The sequence below is a fragment of the Diplotaxodon limnothrissa genome, linkage group LG3 (assembly GCF_057381915.1).
Source record: "Diplotaxodon limnothrissa isolate DT_005_m linkage group LG3, D_limnothrissa_male_GT1.1, whole genome shotgun sequence".
Classification (NCBI taxonomy): Eukaryota; Metazoa; Chordata; class Actinopteri; order Cichliformes; family Cichlidae; genus Diplotaxodon; species Diplotaxodon limnothrissa.
The window spans coordinates 30164008-30186461 of record NC_140598.1 but is presented as its reverse complement, the minus strand read 5'-3'; the positions used below and the strand labels follow the sequence as shown (position 1 = coordinate 30186461).

Below are 22454 nucleotides of genomic sequence, written 5' to 3'. Positions count from 1 at the left end.
GACAGTCAGCACTCTGGGTTTAATAGATATGCTTAAAGAGCAGAATAAATATCATTAATGTTAGAAATCTATAAATATCTATAAATAAATGTCTGTCCTGTTTAAAAGTACAGCTCATAGTGTTTAAATCTGACCTCCAGAGGGCCTCATAGCTTCTGCTGTTTGTATTGAGCTCAGTTGTTGCAACTTTATAATTTGTGCACTTTTTTTCTGACAGGGTAAAACCTGCAGCAAAGCTCATGATATTCCATCTGAGTAATGCACAATGAGTTATATGTCACCAATATGTTCTAATGGATTAAAATCAGAGAATAAATGTTGGAAATTTTCCACGTGACGCAGCTGCTGCAGGATGTGGGTGGAGCACAACCCTCCCCCTCTCTCATTTCTTGTAAAACAAAACTTACAGCATTACTTTCGTTTCCTCTGTGAAATCTTTTTTTTTTTCAGACTTATAGTGAATTATAAATAAATTATAATATCCCCTGAACTCGAAAAGGCCTCAGTAGAATTAACTTTTTTTATTTGCTCTGAGTTTATCTTGGCACTGAAGTACCAACAACACAAAGAAGAGACTGTAAATATGACATGAGCACAAACTTTGCATTTGATTTGAAATTCAAATCATTCATGTTTTACTAAGATATGTGATGTGATTTGCCTAACTTATCCTGATCTGACTCTCCTCTGCTCTCCATTTTAGTGTCTGACTAGACATAGTCATAATATTTATTTTACTTAAGTTATTTTAACAGCAAAAGCAGAATAAAAACTTGTGTTTTCTATTCAACTTTATTCATATCCAGCACTTTTCTCTTCAGTTCTTGATCACCTTTAATCCTTGCTGTTTAAAAGTTGAGGAAATGATGAGCAAAAGAAACTAACCTGAGGACAGACTGTCACCAAACTACACCCTCCACTTGGGCCATTTTATGTCATTTAGTTCATTGTCCTTGTTAAACCACGTTTAACTGAGTTGCCCTGTGAGTTTAACAACCTGTCAAATGTTAAAACATACCCACTATATATCAAGATCTGCTGTAAGAAACATCATGACTGCAGCATTCATACGCATGATGATGTGTCACTCATCAGTCATGCTGACTGTCTGGTCTGATGGTGAGATGGTTTCTTATTGCTTCTCCTTTCAAAACACTCTGGTGTCACCTCAGCTGATTAAGTTACTTTTTTTCTAGAAACAGTCCTGAGAAGAAAATAATCTCGATTCTGTGTTGAATATTTTCGCCATGTTTTGCAGTTTGTGACTCTGGGCTATGAGAAAACAGCAGATCGACATGTGAGAGCCACTGGGAACACTTCACCTTGAAACCGACTCTAGTGTTTGCACAGTAAACAGAGAATGAATGAACTCAAACAAAAGCAGGCAGGGAACAGATGACATGTATTGTTTGCTAAATGAAACAGAATGACGCGGGGGAAAATTTCCACCCTGAGCTGTAAAAACAATATTTTACCAGCATCTACCTGCTCTGAAGGACAACACATCACCTGTGACTTGTGTTAAATAAATGATGTTTAACAGGTAAATAGTATAGTTCTCTATTCTGCTTATGTACACAAACACGGTTATACAACATCAAGACTTTTACCATGAGCTGTGGTCAGTGATAGGGGATGATGACAGATAAAACAAGCACGTGCAGGCAGTCATCATGGCTGGGAAATTTACCAGGGAAATGAGACACTTTCCATGAGTCAGAGGACAGACATTAGAGGCATTGTGTGCTGTTCACTCCTTTTTTGGTTTGGTATGAGAGAAACAAAAATACTTCCATTATGGCAGTAAAGGGGAAGTGTTTATGTTTAAAATTAAACATTTTCTCTTGATTTCAACTTCCAAAACTGAGTTCAGCTGAGCTCCACAGGGAAGTACTTATACTCCACCCATATACTTCAGTTGTTTGTGCAGGACGGAGGTAGTTTTAAAGGGAAGCTTACAGCAGATGAATCTAATGCACACTTGCAACATGCTGTAGATGTTTCTGTTAGGTGTGACAGTGTGGTGTTAATACCACGTAGATGCATCATATAGACAGGCTGAGTCTGCTTGGGTCGCATACTGCATAATACTAAAAGTGTGATACTTTAACCCTGTTTTATGTGTTGAGTTAAAGAAAAACCACTATAAAAATTGTAAAAACTGTAAAAATTATTTTAGTTTAAAGTGGTTTTTATAAAGTTCATCTAACTGTCCTGCACAGTCCTGTTAACCCTCTCAGGCTCAAATTAAGTTTTTGTTGCTAATGCACAACCAAGTCCTGCAGTGGTATTTCTGAGTAAAAAAACTCATACAATATGTATGTGGGGTAATCAGGTTGTTAGTTTTTAACTGTTGCAAATCGGCAATGCCTGCCTCGAGAGGGTTAAAGAGGAAGTTTCTGTGCTCTGTGTAGAAGGCAGCGCTCTGCTGTTTCTGTGGTGACGGGGAGGTGTTGAAACCACACTGCAAAACAGTTTCAAACACAGACATGTCATCTGTTCCCTGGGAGAGCCCGGCCCTGAACACAGACTGAAACACAGTTTTAATTCTTAGTCGCACAGTCTCTGTATTAACCACAGAAATTCCACAGCAATGTTTCTGTTTCATCTTTCTGAGTCTCACATTGGGAATATGAGACAGCAGAGGAAGGCTAAAAAGAGTTGTGTGGGCCAGATGTGACTCAAATGTCACAGAAAAGCTGACCTACATGAGGCAGCCTAGAACTCTCATTGAGTTACTGAGTAAATGAGTCCCACAGATATCACAATGTCAGTTACCTCGAGCTGTAACTCCATGTGATCCAGTTATTACATTCAGCTCTGCTCTTTGCATTTCAAGTCTTTCATCAGCAGCTGTGTTCTGACCACATGATGACTTTAAGAGGAACAGTCTGCTTCTCATAAAACACAGAGAGACAAATTACAGGAAAGAAAAGAACCGGTTCAAACTGGAAACGCATGACTGATAAAAGCGACCGGATCTCATTTTTGACATTCAGAGTCTCAGGGAGAGATTTGTAAAGATTTGAATGATGAAATGGTTTTAAAGTCTGAAGATATTCTGAAACTAGTTTCTGATTTCTGTTCTCTGTAAAAAAAAAAAAAAAAACAACAAAAAAAAACACTTCCCCGTTTCAACAACAGTGACTGAAGGTGAAGCTGAGCGGCAAACCACAACCTCCATTTTGTTCTCTTCTTACAGTCACAGGCTCATTAGGAGCTGTGAAGGTTACATTTTAATGCGTTTTATAAAAATATATACTGCAGTAAAAGAAGCTCAAAGTCCAGGTTTATCATCAGCCTTAAGTAATAATCCTGTGTTTTAAAGGTGGGACTTTGTTCAATAAATAACTTATCTGAATCCTGCTTTATGACTTTTACGTAAGTCAAACAGAGTGTAACCTTTACCCAACATGTTTAAAATGACATCTAAAAAATTAGATAAATAAATATGAAACACATATCTATAAGCCTTCAGTGCTGCAGTCTCTGTCAGCGTGTTTTTCACCTCGTGTTGCCTGGAGCTGAACTGAGATGAGAGCTGCACAAACGTGACCGCACCCAGCACCATTGAATGTATGAATCCTTTTTAAACAAAGAAGTAGAACGCGACATAACACAAACAGAACAATGCAGCGATTCTTTATAATTCTTTAATGTATTTTTTTGGTGTGTTTTGTATTTATATATATATATATATCTATATATATCTATATAATCAGTCCCAAGGTGCTATCTTATGAAACATAGAGCATGTGATATCTACTCAGGAGTTTCTGAGTCCTGACAGGGACTAGAAAGAGAGAGCATATTTCTCCTGTTTTGGCTTCCCTTCATTGGCTTCCTGTTAAATCCAGAATTGAATTTAAAATCCTGCTCCTCACATACAAGGTCTTAAATAATCAGGCCCCATCTTATCTTAAAGACCTTGTAGTACCATATCACCCTATTAGAGCACTTCGCTCTCGCACTGCAGGCTTACTTGTTGTACATGATAGCTAGTGTAATGAATATTTTTATAATTTGATCTAAAGGGGAGATTTGACAGTCATGCTGCAGGAGGAAAATGTGATCAGCGGGACTTTTCATGTGACTCAGCTCCAAACGGAGCAATGACATCTGATTCAGACTGTGGAGTGGGAGGTGCAGCAGTTTTCTAAACACTTCAAACCACAAAACCTCCACTGAATAAGGCCCTTCATTTCATTTTATTTTCTCTGCTGTGTTGACAGGGACAGGGACAGGCCCAGTCAGGCCATTTAGAGAGAGTGCCCCACCCCCCAAATAACTAACAGGAACTGTGTGGTTCCTCTTCTGAGAACTGAATTTACAAGAAGTGTCAGGAAAGGGAAACAAAGAAAATCCCACTGATTAAAACTAGTCTGATCACATTGTTCTTTAGATTCTTTCTTTGAATTATAAATGACAAGTGGCAAGATGGCAATCTGTTCTTTTAAACGTCACTTTCTCAAATGTAAAAGACAGAAGCATGTAAGTTTGGGATGACTGGAGTTGAACTTGTTCTGAACTAACGCCCATATGCTCTGCAAGTTATATTTTAATTTTTTTATGACACAATGTCATTAAAGACAGTGCCACAGTCACTGCCATCAGTTTACCATTGGGTCTTAGTGTTTTACAGGACTTTGTAAAACTGTAAAGGCTGTTTTACACATGGATCATGGAAAAAAATGACTATTATGAAACAAATTTTATGTTTTAATATCAGATATAAAGAAAAAGGTCAGAATGAAAAACTTAACCAGAAGTTTTTAAATAATATCTAAAGATTTGTATAAGGGAATATTAAATGTAAAATTTCTGATACTGAAAAAATACATTTATTCTAGTTCTTTAAAAATAAATAAATAAACTCAGGGAGTAAAAATAAACCAAGATCCCTAGAAACCTTTTACTGTTTATCTGTTCACACATCAACTGTTTGCAACATGATTTGAAAAGTCTGCCTTATTTTCTGTTAATAAACAAAGGAAATAAGAGAAAACTTATATCATACTGAAGAGGAACTGCTTTGTTCTCCCTTAAAACCCAGTGCTGAATCAAGCTGTGGTAGGAACAAACTGCAAACTACAACCCCTGCACTTTGTAATAAGAGCTTCGCTTTGTTGTCTCTAATTACATGAGCAGTCCCAGACTAGCTAGGAGGATTATTATCAGGTGACACGCAAGGATGTTTTCAAAAAATGCTCTAAGGATTAACTTGGTAGATAATGAATGGATATCTGTGTTTTTCCATCTGTGGTTACTTGGAGCAAAGCCCAGAGGGTGTGTTGCATGTACTTTAGAAAAATATAGTACATTTATTTTTCCTAAATGAGTAGATAAAGCACTTGACAATAGCAGGGGATGAGAACCTCCTTTATCTACACCGATTTTGTTTTTTATGTTTTTAAAAAAAAAATACACATCAACAGTGTGAAGCAGTTAATATACAATATACGGCACTATCAGTACAAGATGTACTCTGTTGACATCCATTCATCCATTCTCCTCCTGTCCATCCTTTATGTGTCCTCTTGCCATCATCATCAAACATGTAGACTCCTTTTTTTTTTTTTTTAAAGAGGGTGGGGTTGCTAGCCCCACGCCCAACCCTCCTCTTTTCTCATCCTGGGCTTGGGACCAGGCAATGGCAGAGTTATAAGACACCTTTCTTTTTTTTCTATAGATCAGAAAACCACCGCCAACCACAGAAACCATAGCAGAAACTGAGAGACCAGCTACCAGCCCAAAATGTCCTCTACTGACTCCATCCTCCTTCCCTCCATCCTCCTTCCCTCCATCCTCCTTCCCTCCATCCTCTGTGTGTCCTCCTGTCTGACCTGCAGGTGAGAAACAGGTGTGAGGTGTCAGCTGTCAGGTAGGTGATGAGTGAAGAACAGAACAGAATCCATTTCCTCTTCAAACTGCTGTCAGACATTATCTACTGCACTCTGATCACATCACTCAGACCAGCTGCTTTCTACAAAGTCTCATCAACAAGCAGGAAGCAGCTTCACCTCTGATCACACACACACTCAACTCTACTCACTCACCTGGAGGATCAACAACACTCAGGTAGATGATGTTGATGGGGTCAGTCTCCAGATTTGCTCTCTTCCTGCGATTTGTATTTGTCTCAACACGACACTCATATGTTCCAGTGTCATTAACCGTCACATTCTTCAGAATCAGAGACACGTCTCCATCCTTCATCTGTCTGTCCTGCAGATCCACCCGGTTCTTAAAGGAGGGACTCAACTCAGTATGGTTATGTTGGTGCTTGAGAACATATTGCTGGCCGGGGTCAGCTCTGCTCCACTCTACAACTGTGTTAGGATTGTTGTTGGTATTTGGAGCTTGACATGGCAGAACAACAGTCTCTCCAGCTGTGATGTTTTGCTTGACTTAAATTGGAAACAACACAGCAGAGAGGTTTAAAAGGTTAAAACAACTACTCAGACCAGCTGCTTTCTACAAAGTCTCATCAACAACATCTTTAGAAACAAACATCAACAACCAGGAAGCAGCTTCACCTCTGATCACACACACTCAACTCTACTCACTCACCTGAAGGAACAACACTCAGGTTGATGATGGTGATGGGGTCAGTCTTCAGATTAGCTCTCTTCCTGCGATTTCCTCCTCTACTGAAGACACGACACTCGTATGTTCCAGCATCTGTAGTCGTCACATCCTTCAGAATCAAAGACACGTCTCCATCCTTCATCTGTCTGTCCTGCAGATCCACCCGGTTCTTAAAAGATGGATGCTGGTGATCTGGAACAAATTTCCTGCCACGGTACAAAGAGACATATTCTGTCCCAAGGTCATCTCTGCTCCACTCTACAACTGTGATAGCGTTGTCCTTGCCTGGAGCTCGACATGTCAGAGTGAAATCCTGTCCAGACTTAGCTGTGATGTTTATCTTGTCTGAAAGAGGAAACAACACAGAGCCGAGAGGTTAAAGGCCAAAGTACAACTGTTCACTTCTACAGCAGCCAGTGAGAGGAAATAAAGAACTGTGATGTGTGCTTATTGAATATCCATACCAGATGTATTTAAATTATCAGTGTTGTGGTCACTATTCAAAAAAAGTCATGCATTGCACATTACTTTTCTCATACATAATACATTATCTTTATTTAATTATTCACCAGAGAAAGTAATTTATTATAATACTCATTACATTACTCCATCCATCCATCCATCTTCATCCGCTTTATCCGAGGCCGGGTCGCGGGGGCAGCAGCCTAAGCAAAGAGGCCCAGACCTCCCTCCCCCCAGCCACCTCCTTCAGCTTATCCGGGGGAATACCAAGGCGTTCCCAGGCCAGCCGAGAGATATAATCTCTCCAGCGTTTCCTGGGTCTGCCCCGGGGCCTCCTCCCGGTGGGACATGCCTGGAACACCTCACCCAGGAGGCGCCCAGGGGGCATCCTTGTCAGATGCCCGAACCACCTCAGCTGGCTCCTTTCGATGTGGAGCAGCAGCTGCTCTACTCTGAGCCTCTCCCGGATGGCCGAACTTCTCACCCTATCTCTAAGGGAGAGGCCAGCCACCCTTCGGAGGAAGCTCATTTCTGCCGCTTGTATCCGCGATCTCGTTCTTTCGGTCACTACCCACAGCTCGTGGCCATAGGTGAGGGTAGGGACGTAGATCGACCGGTAAATTGAGAGCTTCGCTTTTACACTCAGCTCCCTCTTTACCACGACGGACCGGTGCAACGTCCGCATTACTGCAGCTGCAGCCCCAATCCGTCTGTCGATCTCCGGCTCCCTTCTCCCATCACTCGCGAACAAGACCCCGAGATACTTGAACTCCCCCACTTGGGGCAGGAACTCATCCCCGACCCGGAGTGGGCACTCCACCCTTTTCCGGCTGAGAACCATGGCCTCATTACATTACTTTCACATAAAATGATCTGAAAAGTATTGTTTGATAATTATGAGTTAACAATATAAGGCTACAGTCTCCACACACCAAAAAAGAAAATAAGCATATAAGTTTCTTTTTTTCTATCTGTTCTTCATGTAATTGTTTACTGCTGAAGAACCTTTGTAAAGCAGGTCATGAAACAACTGTAATGTAATTACTCAGTTTAGTACAGAAACAGACATTATTTCCTTAGCCTCCTGAAAAATGTAACTGGATGAAAGTCAGATGTTACTTTGGAACACACACCCACACACATAATATCTTAGGTCCTGTTCCGTAATCTGAACCTATTTCTACTCTAAAAATATTTAAACCAAGACAGAGCCAGGACACAATATTCTTACTTCCTGTATCTGTCATTGCTGCTTGTGTTTTAGCATGGCTTTGGGGTGATTCATGGTGAACCTTTAACATCTAGCATCATATGAAACCCAGAAGAGAATAAGAATGATAAAACATACTTTAAAAATATCAATTTTCTTTATCATGTTAATAATGTTTATGTTTACAGTTAAGTGATTTTTTTTTGTTTTCAATTTGTAAATATTTCTTAATATATCGTATTTTACAGCGTGTACACAATCTATTCATAACATATTTAGACCTCTACACTTTATGGAAACATCGTGGAGATAGATTTTACATGAATATCGTTAGGAAACAAACAAATTTTTACATTTTAAAAATCTAAATGTAAAACTCTTAACACAATAACATGAAGAAAAAGTTAAATATAAAAGGCTATTTGCAACTAGGATTCATGATGCTGTGAACATACTGCGAATACACACTCAGCCTACCTTTTGAAGCATTTGAACGTAGAACCGAGAGAGACAGCCAAATCCACCAAAGTGACAATGATAGTAAAGCAGCCATTTTTGCTGATTTCACACGAGGCGGGAGCGAAATACACACAGTGTTGCTGAAACAGCTTCAGCCCGAAAACCTGAACAGCCTTGTTTGTTTCGCTTACAGTGTGGGTGTCTCTAGTGATGTGACGTTCTGTATCGAGGCTTCGAAGCTTGTGTCGAGTAATGGAGGGGGCGTTTCCGCGATGCGCGTATCGAGGCTTGCTTCATGGGAGGAGCTGAAAATGATGACGTCCGAAGCCTCGCTGCCCGGCTGTACCACGTGACTGGTTCATGAAGTGGTTCGAACTTTGCCGCGAGCTATGACAGCGATATAAACCCCTCAGACTTCATTCAAAATGTGGGTGTTTGATGGAGAGTTGCGGTTAGTGAGTTTGGAGACAGTTTGGAGGTTTATGAGAGTGAGGAGAGAAAGTCAGGAGAGAATGGAGCCAGCTAAGAAGAGGAGGATGTCCTCCCCTGTGTGGGAACATGTTGATTTTATTCCTCCCAACAAGGTATGTAAATTTCTACAGAAGATGTATTTTCATAATACTGATGGTGCAATACAATTTATGTTAAGCTGTCTGTACTTTTGTACAAGGTGAAGTGTTTGCTATGTGCCAGGCAGTGTTGGGTAAGTTACTTTAAAATAGTAACTTAGTTACATTACTAGTTACTTCTCTCAAAAGTAACTCAGTTACTTCAAGTTACTCGTTACTTTCAAAGTAACTAGTTACTAGGGAAAGTAACTTTGGTTTTACTCAGAATTCTCTTGTTAATGTGTTGCTTCCATAACTTTGCCAGTCTTCTAGCTTGCTTACTTGCCACAAGTGCACTGTGCCACCTACCAATAGAAAGGAAAAGATAATGTACATATTTCCACGAGAGAAATCCCACGCCTGGACCGTCATTGACTACTGCCATGATTCTAGCCTACGTCACAGTGTCATGTGCGCCTTTTACATCCAACACAAAAACTGCAGTCGTGGTGCTTTCGATTGTACTCAGAACTCGGAAATTCTGCCTTCTGAATAGGAAGATGTAGGTAACACCAGACTGCAGATGAGCTGCATACAGGGCTGGACTGAGACAAATAAATCGTCCCGGGCATTTTGACTAGAGACCGGCCCATCATTATAGGAAAAATCATAAAGCCTTTGAATGAAAATAAACACTGTTGTGACAGTGATGTACACTGTTTTGATGGTATATATGTATCGATCTATCAATCGTTTGTTGTAAGATTCAGATAATTATTTTTTAAAAGCTAGACATTTTAAATGAGAATAAGAAAGAAAAGTATTTCTTTGTGTCCCCCTTTCCCTGTTAATGCCCTACATGGCCCCCTGGCAACACTTTGCTAGATCCACACCTGCACAGTTACCAGCTGTCAGCTACATAAAAAAGGATCCTGGGGTTATTTATGATAGGTTTTGTATTGTTGATTGTCATTTATGCTTAGAAATATTTAACCAGATATGCTTAGAGGTGTATAATCAATTGTGTAGTGGTAGGCTGTGTGATCTCTAACAGGCTAGAATGCACACCCACAGCCTAATAACATCAGAGAGGTCCTATCTTCTCTTTGTTGATATATGGTATAGCAAACACACGTATATCTCTTTAAGTATAAGAGCCTTTTGTTCAGATGGACCCGCTAGACTCCTGGCACCAGCTTTGGGGAGTCTTCACAGGGTCACATCTTGACCTCACACAAATCAGACCACACACACACACACACACACACACACAGGCAAGGTACTCTTTGTGTGTATGTAGACGTCATATGTTAATGAACCTATGCATATTCATGTAACCTCAATAAAAGAACAGTGTTACGGGAGGACGGAGAGAGCAACTGGGGTCAAGCGAAGGAACGGCGTCTGTCCGGTTCTCTCCCGTGCACGAGTACCATGAAGAACTTTGCCTACTTGTGTCTTGCTTTGCGGTGTAATTATATTGTCTTCAACGTTCCAGCGGATAGGTTCAAGCTACAAACCTATCAATTTGTCTCTCAGAAACAGTTCATAACTTCCCTTCAACTCATTCATGTCACCTAAAAGGTAAACCTGTTTCTCCATCACAGCTCTGATGATTCAGTAAGGACATCTCCTGGTTTCATCTTCATGTTTCCCTCTCACCAGATAACCAAACCATATCATGACCAGCAGCTTTTTTGCAGCTGTGGCTCCAGCAAACATCAGCTGATACTAGAAATTAATATTAAATAAATTCTAACAACAGCTGATCAAGCTTAAACGTGCTGCTGTTGTTTAGCGCGACATCCGCTGGTTTCCTCTTTCGGCGCAAAGTGAGCGATAAACAAACAAGAGAGCCGATCAGCTGATCACTGATCAGTTTTCATGATTGAAGTAGAAACGGGAGAGGGAGGGGGAGAGAATGAGAGGAGAAGAGGCAGCTGTGTAGCAAAGACACAGAATAACTCCAGCTTTGTGCCTTTTTCGTTGTAGCTGAAGTCCGGGACAAACTGTTCCTTTTCACCTCAATAAGAAACGCGTAATATTTTCTCTGAATACCAGACGGGACTGTTGGCAACTCTAATAAGTTATGAACAAAATAAAGTTCAACATCATTAACTTCATAGCACCACCCAGCTGTATAGAAACTCCGTCATGCTAGCTAGCACGCAGTATGGAAAAAGTCAGAATAAAGAAAATAAACTCCACCTAAACTTGGTTTATATCTGACCCAGAGAGACTGCAGGTCATAACTTCTTACCTGAAGTTCAGTTCACACTTGGACCGGCGGCCGCCTCGGGTCTCTTTTCCTTCTGCGTCCCCTTTCCTTCATTCACCTGCTGGCCTCCACCACTTGCTAATGTTACTGAATCTGTGGAAGCTCCGCGATAGCCACCACACAAAGTAACGAGTAACGACCCTATCTAAAGCCCAGTAACGACTAACGCGTTCCTGATTTTGGCATAATAACTAGTTACCGTGCTCGTTACCACAATAATAATGTAGTTACTGTAACGCGTTACTTAATAACGCGTTAGTCCCAACACTGGTGCCAGGGAGCTGGGATATAACAACAACACCTCATCCATGCTTAGGCACTACAGAGCTTTGCATGAGAATAAGGGGAACACCGATTGTGGAGCAAGACCAGGTGAGCCATCAAATGCAATGATAAAATAGCATGCAGTAATGTCACTAAATGATATAACAATATTATACAACTGTTATAAGTTATGTCTGTAATATTTATATTTGTGCTTTGTCTTTATTGTCTTTCCTCAGGAGAACAATCTCAAATAGATGAAGACCTGGTTAGCATGGTGATTGAGGACTCCCAGCCATTTAGCATTGTGGAGGACAAAGGATTCAAAAGATTTGTTAAATCATTAAATCCTAGCTATGTTCTCCCCACTAAAGGTTATAGAAGCAGTGAAAATTTAGTTTTTACAGAATAAAATATGGGCAGGACTGACGCCTCAGTATATAGCTGTCCATACCTCGACGTTACAAAAGCACAACCACTGTCCACACCTCACCTCACAGTAAATGATCATTTCCATTTTAAGCATTTCCAAATGATCATTTTCCATACTGCCAGTATAAATATACAAAGTATACTGCATCACTACAATATACATGTTTTAGTCAAAGTCAAAGTCAGCTTTATTGTCAATTCTGCCACATGTACAGGACATACAGAGAATAGAAACTACGTTACTCTCAATCCCTAGATAAAATAGCAAATGAACATTTAAATATAAGAGTGATTAAAAATGCAAGTAAAATAATTAAAAAGTAAAATTTAAATAAATAAATAATTTTTACACACTCCTTTTGTTGTTGACATTTACAGGCTGTGTGCAAAAGGCCACACTCTTCAAATTTATGCCAACTAATATTTTTATGTCCAGTAGGTGTCCTACTAGAGCAAATGAAGCTTCAAGAAACTTTGGGCTGGGGCGAACCAATTGGATGAAAAGCTTCAGTGCTTCATGAAGCTTCATCTGCCCATCACTAGGTGTCTCTGCCTTCAAATCAAGACCACACGGTTAAACCCACGAACAGTGACGCTTCTTTCTGCCGAAACCGCCCGACTCCATTAACTGAACAGTGAATGGGTGTTGACGTTGTTTTTCATGAGGTGTAGTCAGACCGTCACTTATGAAATGTGCAATATAGATGAGATTAACGCAATTTACAATGGAAATAGTTGTGAAAATAAAGAAAAACCATTAAGTGAGAAGATGTGTCTGAACTTTGGCCGGTGATCTACTGGCGTTCAGATCAACTGGCGTCGGTCGAACAGATGTGTGGCAGTCTTGCATTTCAGGAGCTGCTACCGACAAACCAGCAAAAAAAAACGCCAAATGTGTCATCTGTGACACTTCTGAGGTTATCTCAAACACACTCCGTCAGTCTTGATGCTGCTGAACAACAAAATGTTTAAAAATGTGGCGAGTGTACCTGGTAATATTCTCATGCGCGATGCGATCGCGAAAACAGCAAACAAGTAATACCACGCCGATGTTGTTCACAGGACAGCAAGAGTAAACAATCAGGAGACTCTTGTCGTTGTTAGGTATTTTAGTACCATGGGAGCATTTACTGGATATTGTTTTATAGTGACATTATGCAGGAAAACTCTGTCATTCAATAAGGCCCCTTTGTTTTAGTTATTTTTCTCTTTGACCCAAGAATTGATGTGTGAGAATCACAGGCTGGTACAAGGTTGAAATACCACAGAGATCACTCCCTCAGCTACATTAGTTTCTTAATCTTTTAGGAGATGCCCGTTGAAGGCCAAATGGTTTGTTTCAGATTTCACTAATGTAAGAACTCTTTGTTTTGTGCCTTGAAAATATGTCGCTGAGATAATCACAATTGTAGCTGAACTGATACACTACACAAAGGATGCTTCTTCACCCACGGGCAGGAAGACGCTGCCTTATCTTGGTCTGTACTGGTTTAAACTGATAATCTGCTGTCTCATGAATTTTACCCTCTATATAAACTGTTGTACTTGTGAATAAAGTTGAGTCAATTTGGGAAGACAACCTGAAGCAGTCTCTGTTTTCTTGTTCTCCCAAGCTGCTCCCGAGCTCGTACTAACACGCTGAATGGCATGCTTGAATATTACTTGAGAATATATTTGACTGTGTTACAGACTAAGGGACATTCTCTGCTGATAGGTGAAGGTACATTCTCTGCTGATAGACGTCCACGCCTCGAAGGAAGTCGATCCACGGATTAGGCCTTGGAAACCGTTTCCTTCAGTCGTCATTATCGTTCCCCTCGCACGGTTTATTTCTCCGGTTTCAGCGTTTTTGCTTCACAACTAAAGCGAGCAGTTTGCTTTGTGCACTAACATGGAGTCGAGTCAACCAGCGCCACCTCTGGCCAAGTGCCACAGCCTGCAGCCAGATCAACTTGTGACACACATCTGCAACACGTTTGAATTCGTTTCATGCACAACACATTTGTACCTTTCAATTGTGTCTGTTTTGTAAAGTTGACAGCGCGTTAGGCAAATAGGCAGGCTCGCTAGAGGCACAGAGACTTTACAGTAAGACAAGGACACATGACTGACTGGAGAGACAGAACATGGAAGGCACGAAAAACGTGAAACATAGGAAGACACAAAGACAGAAACCTAAAGACTAAAAACTATAACATAAGCACAAAACCATAAAGAGGACAAAGACCATGAATATCAAATCAAAGAATATTAACTCAAACCAGAAAGTACACACACTGGGTCACAGACACAGTACCACGACATAAATGGGTTGATAAAATATAATATTGCTGACCCCACAAAAAATCAAACAGTTTTTAGATGTTTTCCATTATGATCATTTCCATCATCTCCTGAGGTTATGTCTGCATTAGAAGAATATATACTGACATCTAAATGGTTAAATCACAGCAAATCCTTGTGTTTTTCAACCACTGAAATACACATTCTTTGCAATGTCCTCCTGGCATTTTCCTCAACATGATGGGGCTAGTAATCAATGCAGTCCTCTTGTCAGTCTGTCTAGTTCCAGCAGTTTTGAATTTTGTCACATGCTTTATTTATTTATTTCTGACAAGCTGAATCCAGATGTAAATTAGAATGCTAAAAGGTTAAAGGGTTCATCAGTTTTACAAATTGACTCAAGCAAACTGTGGCAGAGCAACTGATCATTGCCACAGAACAAGTAAACTTCCCTAAGCTAAACATTACCCTCTGCTGGTCTTATCAAACCAACTGGAGGAGTGGTATTCGTTTCATTTATCAGTGCTTCCAATATGACTGTACTACAAAGTTGTAAAATGGTAAATATATCTGTTTAATGATAAAATGTTGTTGCTTAAATTTATTTATGTATTTATTGCTAAAAAAGTGGCATTAAAACAACTAAATGTCAGAAGAATTTAAATGTGATGTGATCACTGATAGGTTTGTAGCTTATACCTATCCGCTGGAACGTTGAAGACAATATAATTACACTGCAAGCAAGACGCAAGTAGGCAAAGTTCTTCATGGTACTCGTGCACGGGAGAGAACCGGACAAACGCCGTTCCTTCGCTTGGCCCCAGTTGCTCTCGTTCGTCCTCCCGTAACACTGTCCTTTTATTGAGGTTACATGAATATGCATAGGTTCATTAACATATGACGTCTACATACACACAAAGAGTACCTTGCCTGTGTATGTGGGTGGGTGTGTGTGTGTGTGTGTGTGTGTGTGTGTGTGTGTGTGTGTGTGTGTGTGTGTGTGTGTGTGTGTGTGTGTGTGAGATCTGTGTGAGGTCAAGATGTGACCCTGTGAAGACTCTGGCGCTAGCTTGTACCAGGACGTCTGGGTCTGTCTAACAAAAGGCTCTTATACTTAGACAGATATACGTGTGCTTGCTATACCATAAATCAACAAGAAAAGATAAACTCTCCTAGGGAGTATGTGATTTATACCAAGGACACTCTAGAGGGATGAATGCACTTCCTTCTACACAGAGTTAATACAGACCTCCTTTAAGATGAAACATTCTTTCAATATACAAATGATTATACTCTTCTAAGCATATATGAGTAAATGTTTCTAAGCATAAATGACAATCAACAATACAAAACCTATCAATCACCTTGGATTAACTAACATTAAAACAAGCATCAAAACATTTTTTGACCTGAGTAACCACAAAAAAAAGTCAGTATATTTTATGTAGTTTAAACACTTTTACTATGAAATGATGGAAACCATTGAGACACACAGACTCAGAGGAAGAGGGCGGGCTTTCCTTGGTGTCAGTGACAGAAATGAAAAAAAGCTCAAATGAGTGAGAAGGACGATGAAGGAAACATCTGTGCTGTGTCTGCTCTGTAAGTAGAATCTCTGTGTTTGTTTGCATTCTTGTACTTTGACTGTCTGCTCTCCTGATAACTGATGATGGAGGAGAAGACATGAAAAACAAATCAGGCTGAATTCAAGTTCAAAACACCATGAGAATGAAATGCAAGTCTACAAGGAAAATTTTCATTGGTTAACCAGGAAACAAGAAAGAGAGGTTAAGTCAATGACTTTATCAATATAACCTCAATGTAGACATGCATTCACTTTTTTGTAATTCAGTGTTTGTTGCATTGTAGCCCAAAAGGCTACAAAAAAGAGGACAGAGCAGCTGTCATAGCTAACATACTTCAGTGATGCAAATTTATGTCTAATTTTGCATTTTTTCAAATTACGGAAAACCGATATGGTCTATACCTGATGTTTTGAGCCCCCATCAAGATTAGTCCCATTGTTAATCAGAGTTAATTGGAATCAATGTAGTATGCAGAGTTTTGCAAAAAAATTTATTTATCAAATGTTTCCATTCTCTCCTAATAATAATAACACTCACAAGTATAGCAAGAGCTACTGATGCTAATAATAATTTTTTTTAGAGTTAAAACAAGGCTGTGCTTTCCAATGCAAAGCTGCATCCTAACAGATAAAAAATGTTTGTTGGTTTTTATTGCAGTTTAGTTTGTAGTTTAGTAGCGTTCTTCAGAAACTCCATTTGTGTCCAGCATCAACAGAAGTCTTTCTGTATGTGCACCTGGGTTTGTACCTTTTTTGGTGGCAAAATTTTATCAAATAATAACTTTAAACTAACCCAAATATAATTTCTTTTCAGCTTTGTCCTCATTTCTTTGCTGCACGACAAACCAAGGTCAGTAAACCTAATTGATATGCTTCTGAAAATCTCATTCACACAGAAAAACCTTTATAATTTTATAATATGTACTTTATTTGCCCCAAAGTTGAGAAATATGTGTGTCTGAGCAGCTAAAACAGCAAAGGCAATGTGAATGAAGGAAATTCAACAGCTTAATAATTTATTCGGTTCAAGCTTTTTTGCTGTACACTATTTCAAGAATTAAACAATTTGACTGTTTTTGACAATAGTAAAATAATCATCAGTTTTTTCTTTTTTAACCCTCACAGCTCGTCTGACTGTGAGTCCCAGCAGCTCTCAGTTCTTTGAAGGAGACTTTGTGTCTCTGAGCTGTGAGGAGGACGACAGCTCTGCTGGATGGACTCTGAGGAGAAACACAAGCAAACAACAGAGGACTCAGTGTGGAGGAGATGGGTGGGGAGAAGGTGCTGGTTCTTCCTGTAACATCAGCTACATCTTCAAGTGGGACAGTGGAGTTTACTGGTGTGAGTCCAGAGAGGGTCCCATCAGTAACATGGTTAACCTGACAGTCACTGGTAAGCTGAGTGTGTGGAGTTAGTGTTGATGAAGCTGTGTGTAAATGGATGAAATGCTGTAGTTTGTCATTGTAGTTTGTTCAGAATGTGACAATAACTTAATGACTGTTTACTTTATTTTAGAGAAACACACCACCACACCTCCACCTACATCCACCTCTATACCTCCTGATTCCTTCTCGCTTCTCTATGTGTTGTTGCCTGTTGGATCAGTCTGTGTTGTGGTTCTGCTGGTGTTAGTAATTCTATTGGTGAGACGATCTGTTCACAGGAAGCCTAAAGGTGAGACTAAGAATGATTCCTTTAAAAAATGAATTTAAATTATTTTTGGCATGCAATTTACAAACACGTTCAACAGTTTCCTTATCTTAAGTGTTCATTAAGTTTACTATAGAAAAAACTATATTGATATTCATTTTGGTTTATTTCAGATGACGTTGAAAAAGTTAGTGAAGATGACATCGCTTACAGTGACCTCAAAATATTACATCACCGACAAAAGCCAATCAGATGGAGCAGAGGTAGTGTTTTTATATACTGTGTGTGTACTGTGTGTATATGTAAAGTATATTTTTTATAGTTTTAAACATTTTTAATTATATATAGGGATGGGTATAGTTTAGGTTTTATCCGATACCGGTGCCAAATTGGTACTTTTGAAACGGTGCCGGTGCTCAAACGGTGCTCAAACCGGTGCTTAAAGAATGGAGAACACAAAATTGGTCCAAAAACCTCCCATGTTCAGCTGTTTTTTTGTAAAAAGATAACAATGTTAGCCTTTTCTGCAGCTATGGGGCATATATGGTATCACTCTTGGCTGGAAGCAGTGCTTAAACAATGGAAAAAACACAAACTTTGTCCAAAAACCTCTCATGTTTAGCTGTTTTCCACTTTTTCTTTGGGCATTTTAGCCTTTTTGGCCAGGGTGAAGGGAGCATCTGCCATCAAACAAGAGGACAGCCGCATGTAGCTATGATGATGTTTGCTAGTTCACCTTACATGCATTAATGTAATAACGTGGTTAGCCTACTCACGCAGAGAAGAACGGCTGCTGCTGCCATCATCATCCTCATCATTTCTGCTACACTGGCAGGGCTAGGGGCCAGGACTCTATTCTTCGTGTTTTTGGGGGATGTTGCTTAACAGGCAACCCACCCGCAGTAGATGTGCTCGGTGTGAGTTCTCGCAGCAAGCTATCAAATACGGCGCATTTCTGGGCTTTTAAAAAAAACGCTATGCGTCGCCAGCCGTTTCATCGGCTTTGAGGTGTTACCTCTTTTGACAGTATCACAGTATCAGCTTAAAGCACTTGTTGCAGGCTGCTGAGTTTGCATTTTTGGCTGTGAAGTACAGCCAGACTTTGACTGGTCCTCCTTGGGCATTTTTAATCTGTAGCTCTGCTCTAAAAGAACGTACGTACCTGGCCCCGCCTACTATCCTGATTGGCTAGAAGTGTATCACAGCTCAGGAAAAAAAAGCACCGAAATAAAGCACCGAAATGTGCACTGCTTTTCGGTCTGGTTACTACCGTTTATGTCAGAACCGGTGCCATCATGGCACCGGACACCGGTACCCATCCCTAGTTATATACAATATTTCTTAAGAAAGATATTATTAAGTTTTACACCAACATTTATAAGTGCCCTTAACCCTTTAAGACCTACCATAGAACCAAGTCTATGGTAGGTTCAACTGAGTTCAGTTGAACTGTTCAACTGCAGTGTAGTTCATTAGTTTTTCATTCTCTCCAATTTGACTACTCTACCAAAAAGAATGAGTAGAAAAAAACAGATGGAAATTAATATAACAACAGAAGGGTCTGTATAGCTGTGTCTCTGCAATCATGTCTTCTGTCTGTATTTTATTGTGCAGACTGTGATCCATCTGCAGTCTACTCAGCAGTGAGAACAGAAGATGTCAGTTATGGACAAATCATCATAAAAGACAAGAAAAATAAATCAAAGATAAAAGGTATGAGTGCTCATCATTTGTTGTAAGTTGTGAAAATTGTATACACATGTACAAGTCTGATTTCCACTCTAATCTATGCAAGTTAAAGCTCTAGCACCAGGATTGGGGTCATCATCATCATCATATTCCCCTCTTTTTCTTTTTAGTCTTAACACTTTTGACTCTTTTAATGAGATCCAGCAATTGTAGTGTAACCTTAAACATACTGAGCACTTTAACATCAAGCAGATGTCGAAAAGGCCTTCCACTTCATGAAAGTGAATGAGTGTCATGGACCTGCTAATACTTGTGGTCATTTGCTCAACAACTGAGTCCTGATTTCCATTATATTTTGCCTGGCCTGTATTTATATAGCGCTTTTACTAGTCCCTAAGGACCCCAAAGCGCTTTACATAGCCAGTCATCCACCCATTCACACACACATTCACACACTGGCGATGGCAAGCTACATTGTAGCCACAGCCACCCTGGGGCGCACTGACAGAGGCGAGGCTGCCGGACACTGGCGCCACCAGGCCCTCTGACCACCACCAGTAGGCAACAGGTGAAGTGTCTTGCCCAAGGACACAACGACCGAGACTGTTCGAGCCAGGGCTCGAACGGCAACCTTCCGATTACAAGGCGAACTCCTAACTCTTGAGCCACGATCGCCCACATATATTTGAATATTCTCTGTGAAGTGAGAGATTTAAAGGCAAACTGAACATTTGCTTGACCCCATGAAACTTGCTTACAGACCACATAGATGAATGGAAGATGTAACCGTAACCTTGCTGAACCTAATTGTTAAAGACCAGGAGGAGAAAGCTTCTCATGCTCGATTACTGTTTGCTGATTTTCTTCAGCCTTAACATAATTTAGCCTCCTAATTTAATCAGAAGGCTTTTAAAACAGTTCACCATGAATAAAAATATTGTTGATTCAATTCTTGACTTTTTAACTAACAGGACCCAAAGACCTGATTGGACAATGTAAGTGGCTCTCCACAGGGATGCCAGCTCTCGTTCTTACTATTAAACAAATATTTGTCAAGTAATTATGAAAATAGGACCATTTTAAAATATGCAGATTTTTATTGTTGGTGTGCTTCAGGAAAATGAATGCAGCCATGACCCAGCTTTTGCTGATTTTGTGATATGGTGTGATGAGTCCTACCTTCAGTTGATCATACTGAAGAACAAACATATCACTGATTTTAGAAAAAGTACTCATACACAAAAAGTCACTTTTATCAGAGGTCACATTGTGGAATGTTTTCAGGGTTTTAAATATCTTGGAATAGTTAATGATTCAAAGCTTAATTTTAAAGCAAACCGTGATGCTGTGTGCAGTAAGGTCGCCAGTGATCCGTGTTTGAGGGTTTTCTCATTTCCACATTGCCAAAATCATTATGATTTTATTTTATTCATTCTTTCCTTGAATTAGTTTTGTCTTTTTCTTTAGTGTCATGGTTTGTATATTTATCTGTAAAGAACAGAAACTCACTCAGTCAAATCGTGAAAGACATCTAAGAGACTGACTGGGAAACCACAGATGAACCTAGCAACCTAGCATTCAATTTTCCTTGACTGAAACCCATTGTATAGTGAGTTTCAGTTTCTTTTTTTGTGTGTGTGTACTATGTGCAATCATTGTCTGTTATGGCTGTATTAAAACTGTGCATGTAAGGATGGATGACTGACAAATACAGACCAAATGTACCTACAGGTACAAATAAAGTAACTCGAATCTCCTTTATGCAACTTAGATGGATGTACCGTATTTTCACGACCATAAAATGCACTGTACTAAAAGGCGCAGTCTCAGTTATGTGTGCCATTACTGTATTTAACACACACATAAGGCGCACTGGATCATAGGGCGCATACAAGTACCGTATGCGTATTTAAAAATAAAGCGGGAGCAAACCTGAGTTCGGTACCTTACTCACATTTCTATTACCGGTAATCGTCATCATCAACAACACACAAGCATACAAGTGTGCGTATTTAAAAATAAAGCAGGAGCAAAACAAAGTTTGGTACTCACATTTTTATCATCAATCAAACCCATCGAAGTCCTCATCCTCTGTGTCTGAATTGAACAGCTGCGCTAAATCTCCATCAAACATGCCAGGTTCACTTTCTTCACTGTCAGAGTCACTTTCCGTGCCGTGCGGCTCCTCGGAAACGATGCCGGCTTTTGCGAAAGCTCGAACAACAGTGCCAGCAGACATGTTAGCCCAAACATCTACAATCCATTGGCAAATTGTGGCGTAACTCGCCCGGCGCTGCCTTCCACTCTTGGTGAAACTGTGGTCTCCACCGGTCATCCATCGCTCCCAGGCCGCTCGCAGCCTTACTTTGAACGGGCGGTTCACACCGATGCCCAGCGGTTGGAGCTCCTTTGTCAGGCCTCCCGGAATGACAGCAAGCTCACAGTTCATTCGTTTCACTAGTTTTTTCACATCGGCTGTGAGATGGGCACGCATAGAGTCACAGATCAACAGCGATGGTGATGCGTGGAAAAAACCACCTGGTCTCCTTACATACACCTCCCTCAGCCAGTCTTTCATCATTTCCTCATCCATCCAGCCCTTTTCATTTGTCTTAATGATGATTCCTGCTGGAAACTTCTCTTTAGGCAAAGTCTTTCGCTTAAAAATCACCATAGGCGGCAGTTTCTGTCCATTAGCATGGCAGCCAAGCACAACAGTAAAAGAAGACTTTTCGTGCCCCGTTGTGCGTATCGCTACAGTGCTGGTCCCCTTCTTCTCCACAGTGTGACTCACTGGGATGTCAAAAGTGAGCGGGACCTCGTCCATGTTTGTGATGTGGCTGGGCTGGATGTTTTTGTCGCCGATGTGTTTGCTGCAGTAGGAGCGGAAGATGGCCAGCTTTTCCTTATAATCCGCTGGAAGTTGCTGCGCTACCGTAGTCCTGGTCCGGATGGAAAAATGGCACCGTTTCATAAAACGAAAGCACCAAGACGGACCTCCTTGGA

At 40.3% G+C, this 22454-nt stretch overlaps 2 protein-coding genes across 2 annotated transcripts in view; one reads left to right on the top strand and one right to left on the bottom strand.

Moving 5' to 3' along the window:
* LOC146635296 (butyrophilin-like protein 2) overlaps positions 1-22454 on the bottom strand; it is a 614223-nt gene that overhangs the window by 376398 nt on the left and 215371 nt on the right. The window contains exons 3-4 of the mRNA XM_085350082.1: positions 6571-6933; positions 6057-6407 (exon numbers count right to left, since the gene is read on the bottom strand). Of these exons, the coding sequence (XP_085206208.1) occupies positions 6057-6407; positions 6571-6933 (714 nt within the window). The remainder of the gene's footprint in view (positions 1-6056; positions 6408-6570; positions 6934-22454) is intronic.
* Positions 16096-22454, top strand: part of LOC146635297 (low affinity immunoglobulin gamma Fc region receptor II-like) — a 91118-nt gene continuing 84759 nt past the window's right edge. Inside the window, exon 1 of the mRNA XM_085349845.1 lies at positions 16096-16126. Within this exon, the coding sequence (XP_085205971.1) occupies positions 16096-16126 (31 nt within the window). The remainder of the gene's footprint in view (positions 16127-22454) is intronic.